Source organism: Microtus ochrogaster, linkage group LG12 (assembly GCF_000317375.1).
Source record: "Microtus ochrogaster isolate Prairie Vole_2 linkage group LG12, MicOch1.0, whole genome shotgun sequence".
Lineage (NCBI taxonomy): Eukaryota > Metazoa > Chordata > Mammalia > Rodentia > Cricetidae > Microtus > Microtus ochrogaster.
The window spans coordinates 3,869,459-3,875,655 of record NC_022036.1 but is presented as its reverse complement, the minus strand read 5'-3'; the positions used below and the strand labels follow the sequence as shown (position 1 = coordinate 3,875,655).

Genomic DNA, 6,197 nt, shown 5'->3' with positions numbered 1-6,197 from the left:
CTAGACCTGGATGGAGGTGGGGGTTCCTTGGACTTCCCACAGGACAGGGAACCCTGATTGCTTTTAGGGGTGAGGAGGGGGGGACTTAATTGGGGGAGGGGGAGAGAAATGGGAGGCGGTGGCGGGGAAGAAACAGAAATCTTTAATAAATAAATAAATTAAAAAAAAGAAATTCGTCATCAGTCGAGCTGCTGAGGATAAGAGGCTGTTGTTGCATAGTGGTCCATTGCTTAGCCCCAAATCCAAAAAAATAATCAGATATCTATACCGTCTTTTCTAAGGCTCAGAAAACACCATAGAGAAGCAGACTTGATCCTAAAGGATGGATCAAGGGTGGAGTTAGTGTAGCTATTTCTTTCAAAACAAAATGTTATCTCCTGAAGTGAGCTGGACTGTGCCCGAGATCCAAGAAGCTCAGGACACATGAGATGAGGAACTCCCACAACGTACAAGGCTCAAGAGGCTCTCTCCACATAATCAAAAGGAGTTAGGAGGTTCCTCACGGAAGCTTCCTGCTTAAATTTATTGGCAGTTTTGGGTGTCAGTGTGAACAAATCTCCCACAACAGAGTCCGTTATGATAACACAGCACAGGACAACATGGTGCTTGCAGAGAAGGCCAAGGTGCCGTGACCTATGAGGCAACTTTCTCTCCTAAGGAATAGAATCTAAGCAAGACTTCATTCAGTGCATGTTGACATCACGCTGTTACACCATAAAACTACTACTTGGAAAGTTTCAGCTCTTTAAGATGATACTTTAAAAAGTATCCTTTGTACTTTCTAATCTGTGAAACTGTGATGTGTAGATTGGTAACATATAAATTAGATTATTTTCAAAACCTGTGGCACCAGACGTTAAAGTGAGTTATATGGACATCTGAAAGCATAAAAATAGTTAATTGTGGGGGTGTCCATAAGAAAAGTTGCTTATTCTTGGTGATGCAAGAAGCATTAAGAACTAAGATATTATAGCTCTTCCCTTATTCTCAAAGTTGGACTACATTGCAGCTGTGACAGAGAAATGATGGAGCAGAGTGCAGAACTGAGTAAAACAGGGCATTTGTGAACAAAAGCAACCCACTTCTCTAGAGTCAATGCATACCATCATATTTATTTTGCTGCTTCTAAACACAATCCGTCAGAAGACCTTAGAACAAGAATTTTTTTGAAAGATAATTTCAAGTCTGTCTCTTTCTATGTGCTAAGAAGTTGATAGGAACTGACTGCATTTTGAGGTAATCTACCTCTAACTTGCCTGATACTAGTAAGGTAAGCCAATCTGGCCCCAAACTAGTGGCAATGATCCTGCCTCAGTTGTATGAATGCTAGGGATTACAGATGTGCCCCATCATGCCCAGCAGCTTTTCATTTGTTATCATAAACATGTAGAGAAAAATGATCATTTCAAAACTCAAAACAGCCTATAACTAAACAAATGAACAATGGCATATTGCATTTAGGCAAGATCAAGTATTATATCCTTCTCAGAGAATACAATTCTTCAGAATCAGCATGTACACAGTGCTGTGGGAACCAGAGGATGAAGGTATTCTAAAGAGCTCAGGGGAACTATACTTGGACTTAGGATTCCCATTACCATCGGGACTAGGATGCTGGGCTACAGTGCCTCTCCCCCATCTGTCTCTTGGCTTGGCATTTTATCATCCTTGGCACCAGCATTCGAAAATGTGGGTACCACTTTATCTAGAAGAGATCTTAATGCTGTCTCCTTTGGAGCCTTGTAAGTAATAGGCAATGTAGGAACTGAAACAGTTGATTAAGGTTGCAGCATTTTCCAAAGACTTCTAATGGGCGCTCACGTCAACAGCTTCAAAGTCATTACACTCTTAGGTGCAGGGAGGAGACCTGCTCTCTTCTCAAACTGACAAGTCTCTAGATGTGCTTCAAAGCATTTCCAGTCTTTCTAATTGTGTCATCATTGATTCACAGAAAGGACTTAAAATAATCTTTCTATCTTCAAACTATTTCAATGGTAAACATGTTAGTTAGAAAAGAATGACATGGTTGTACATATTTCTTATACAACCCGAGATAGGCTGTGACTAATCATGGTTGAGTGATTCCATGCCTGGCAGTTTCTCTTTTCTTTCTTTCTTTCTTCTTTTTTTTGAAGGGTGCATCAACATTTATCGAATAAACAGATCCCACATTCTGTTTTTTTCCAAGTCAGGCAGTTTTTGAATAGCTTAATGTAGCTCATAATTTTTGGAAAACATTTAAATATTTAATAACAGAAGGTAATCTGTGAGAGCTCAAAGGTTTGACTATGAAAAGCTCTTGCAAGTTCAGAACTTTAGCTATTTCTAAAAAGTTAAGTGTAGTTTCCATACATAAATCAAGAGAGAAGGTAGGCATCACAGACATGGCATCAAAGGCATAAACAAAAAGAAAGACTGTCTTCATCAGAATTAATTGAGTTAGTTAAGTTATAGGAAATAAAAATGCAAGCGAAGAATTCTAAAAAAATATCTGTAAGCCATATATCTGATGAAGAACTCATAACTAGAGCACGTGAAGGATTCACACCCCAGGCCAAATGGAACAGCTTAAGTAGTAGATGAGCAAAGACTTTGATACAATACTTTCTCCAAGAAGACATACAAGTGTTCCATACAGTTTAAAGAAGAGATGCTGGGTTATTGTAATCATCACAAACAAAACAAGTCAAAATTAGGAGTGCACCTTCTGAGGCTCCAAGAAACACAACAGAACAGGAAATGAAAGCACAAACGACTCAGAGGCTTACCCAGAAGCTCATGTTTTTAAAGTGATCTCTGACTAAAACAAACAAATTCTCTCTCACAAATGGAAAAAGAAACCCTTCTTCTCTAGAAGGGTTTTACTCACTGAGGTTCCATTTCAGGCCTGTTGTAGTCACCTGGTTGCAGTGCTGTCCAACAGGAATAAGGCCACACCAGCTGCCTTCCAATCCAGTGTCTACGTGGAGCCTGTGCTTTCCCTGAAGGAGAAAAGCAAGTATGAAGAAGGGGAAGATGCTAACCACAAATTAACTTAGTGCCTGCTTTAGTCCTAAGAACTGACTAGCGCTGATTGAGTTCTAAGAGCTTTTCTATATCAGTTTACTATAATCATCAGTTTTACAGTTGATAAATTGGTTAAATATATCCAGAGATACACATATAGAGTATTACTTCTTATACCTGCCAATTCTAAAAATACTATCCATTGCACCTACTGATGATGCAGCCTTTTGTGACACTAGATTATAGGTTCAAAAACAAGCATTTGTTTAATTATATATAAAAGATCATTTCCCAAGTAAAATCTTTAATTATCTGAGAGTTAGGTTTCTAATATTGAAAACTCAACCCAAGCACTATAAGTAGTTAGCCTGTCTCCTGTGGCCATCACTGAGATCCTCACAATGCACACATAGGTGCACTGGTTAGTTTTTGTCAATGAGACAAACTAGAGTCTCCTGAGAAGAGGGGACCTCGACTGAGGAAGATCTCTATTGGATTGACCTATGGGCATGTTTCTGGGACATTTTCTTGATAAATAATTAAGTGGGAGGATTCATTCCACTTCGTGTAGTGCCATCCCTGGGCAATTAATTAGTCATGGGTTGAATAAGAAAGTAAGCTGAGCAAGTCATGGAGAGCAAGCCAGTAAGCAGCACTTTCCCATGGCCTTTGCTTCAGTCCTGCCTTCAGGTTCCTGTCTCGGCTTCCCCTCAATGATGTTCTGTAAACTGCAGGCCAAATAAACCCTTTCTGCCCTAAGTTGGTTTAGGTTAGTGTTTTATCATAGCCACAGAAAACACTAAAACAATAGGGACCATTTTATTTCAATATCCAATCAGAAAAGACCTAAATATAATTAAATAAATTGTGTTAAGGAGTAATGCATTTTGAACTGGGTGTCTGCTGTTGAGAGAAAAGGCACAACCCAGGAGATGCTATGTATACAGAAGCATGGGTTGATCGTGGTACGGACAACATGCCTGAGTGGCAGCAATGGGTCTGCAGGATGAGATACGGAAGAACCTTTTGACCAATGATTAAGTGCGAGGGCTCAGTTCACTGTGGGTAGTGCCACCTCTGGGCAAGTGGTCCTGGGTTGCACCCGAACACAGCTTGCTCACTGATGGACTTCTGTGCCAGCATCGGAGGTATGCCTCTACATATACATTTCAGGTGTTAATAGTCAACACTAGTCCCTCACTTGTTAGAAAGGAACCCCTTGGAAGCATGGTAAGGAGTACACTGGAGGCAGTATGCATGTGTGCATGGGGGCTGGGACTGTCCGTAATCTGCTTAATGTCTTCAACTGCAAATCTTCTCTACAAGCCAGGAAGTGTAAGTTTTAAAAATGTCTCACAGCAACCCTTCAGCTGGCCCCTCATCAGGGTGGACGGCAGCAGGATGGCGGGTCTGAAACCTGCACTAGATGAGCAGTGCCACCCAAGGGGAACAGAGTCACATCTCAACAGCCATTACAACTGGTTCTGATTTTACCTCACCTTTAGAAAGGTGAGCCATGGTCTGTCTTTATTGCTTTGTATGGTTTTCCCTTAAAGTGACCGAGATTGGCACATTTACCACACACTTGTTACCCACCCCTTCCCTCCTATTCTCCAAAGCGAAATAATTGGCTCTGAAGATAGATATTCAGAATATAATAAAAGTGGACATCCTAAATACCACACACTGCACATTTTAACAAACCCTGAAAGGGGTGAAGATGTTTCTTTTATAATAAAGCAGCTTCCAGGGGAATGGGGTGGCAGCAATTCTCAGTTCTTTTCAGATATTTTGGCTTCAGGAGGAAACAATTCGATGGTATTTTATGAAGGTAGAGCTTGCTCAGTTTTCTGTTTTAGGTTGAACTTCTAGGGCCCCATGGGAGAAATGCCACACTATTGGAGGGATGACAGCTAAGTTGCAACCTTCTGGCATAAGGTAGTAGCTCAAGAAGAGTGGAAGAGAAGGGGCTGGGGTCTGAATGGAAGCCCTGACGTTTGTAGCCCCTGGCATTTCTGACAATGAGGGTGGCTTCCCATGGCTTATCAAAGAGGGATACACACATTATGGGTGTGTCTTATTTTCAATATGATTATATTCACTCTTACTTTTAATGCCTCCTCTTCCTTGTTTTTGGACTGCTTTATCTTTTAGTAAAAGCCAGCTAAATACATTGTATGTTTGGTGTTCTAGAAAATTCTAGTGAAAATGATGAAGGAAAAAAAATAATTTTTTTTCTGGTGGATATTAACTCCCTGGGAGAAGATCCCTTAGCTTCCAACATATAACGCAAAGGAAACAGCACATATACATGTTCAGCTTTACTCTCCTGGGGAGAGAAGCACTGCTGTAGAACCGCCGCCTATTTAAGCAGCACAGTGGGAAGCCCCCTTCCTCCGCTTTGCTAGGTATTCATGGCCTTTCTCGTTATTCTAAGAACCAATGCACCTTAACATTTTCAGTATGGGAATAAGCTAGTTTGGTGACTTGAGAAGTCACAGATAGGTCTTAGACTATCATCAATTAGCATTTCATCTCTTGCTTTAAAGGTGTGTTTTGCCATACGTGAAGGGTCTTGGTGTTTATAAATATGCAAATTTAGCTTTTATGACTAAAAGAGAGTAGTATTATGCTTTCATCCTGTGTCGGCATGTCAACGTGACATCTTTAAAAAATGAATGACTGGGTAAAGGAATTTTTGCTCATTCCCTAGATTTCTCAGTTTATAATATATGCTAGTCTATATGAGATTTGACAGAGGCAGGCATCTAGCCTGACGTTAAAGAACCCCTGCAGGATTTATGGCATCACTGAAGACCAGAGGCACATGAACTAATCATTCACTTCCATATACTTCCATGAATCACTTCTCAGGTTCCTGCTCTATCCTCTGTTCTCAGCTAAGATAACACTTTGAAGTCAAAAGCAGTTTTATACAGTGAAGAAGGAACAAAAATCAATCATGGTTTGCCTTTTCAGTTGTGGTTATAAGAACAGATGCTGCAACTTTAACATGGTTGAAACTATAAACCAGTGAAAGGCAGCAAAGTACATGGCAAGTGTACTGAAAACCATACTTAAGATCATGCTAAGGACAGACAGTATCATAAGATAGGTTTCCGCAGACTATAATTCTAAGCTAGAGCAAAACATACATACACACACACACACACACACACACACACACACAC

The 6,197-nt window shown here is 40.4% G+C and overlaps 1 protein-coding gene across 1 annotated transcript in view; it reads right to left on the bottom strand.

Annotated features, from left to right (window-relative positions):
• Tpk1 (thiamin pyrophosphokinase 1) overlaps positions 1–6,197 on the bottom strand; it is a 355,540-nt gene that overhangs the window by 72,753 nt on the left and 276,590 nt on the right. Inside the window, exon 8 of the mRNA XM_013352468.2 lies at positions 2,870–2,981. Coding sequence (XP_013207922.1) covers positions 2,870–2,981 — 112 coding nt within the window. The remainder of the gene's footprint in view (positions 1–2,869; positions 2,982–6,197) is intronic.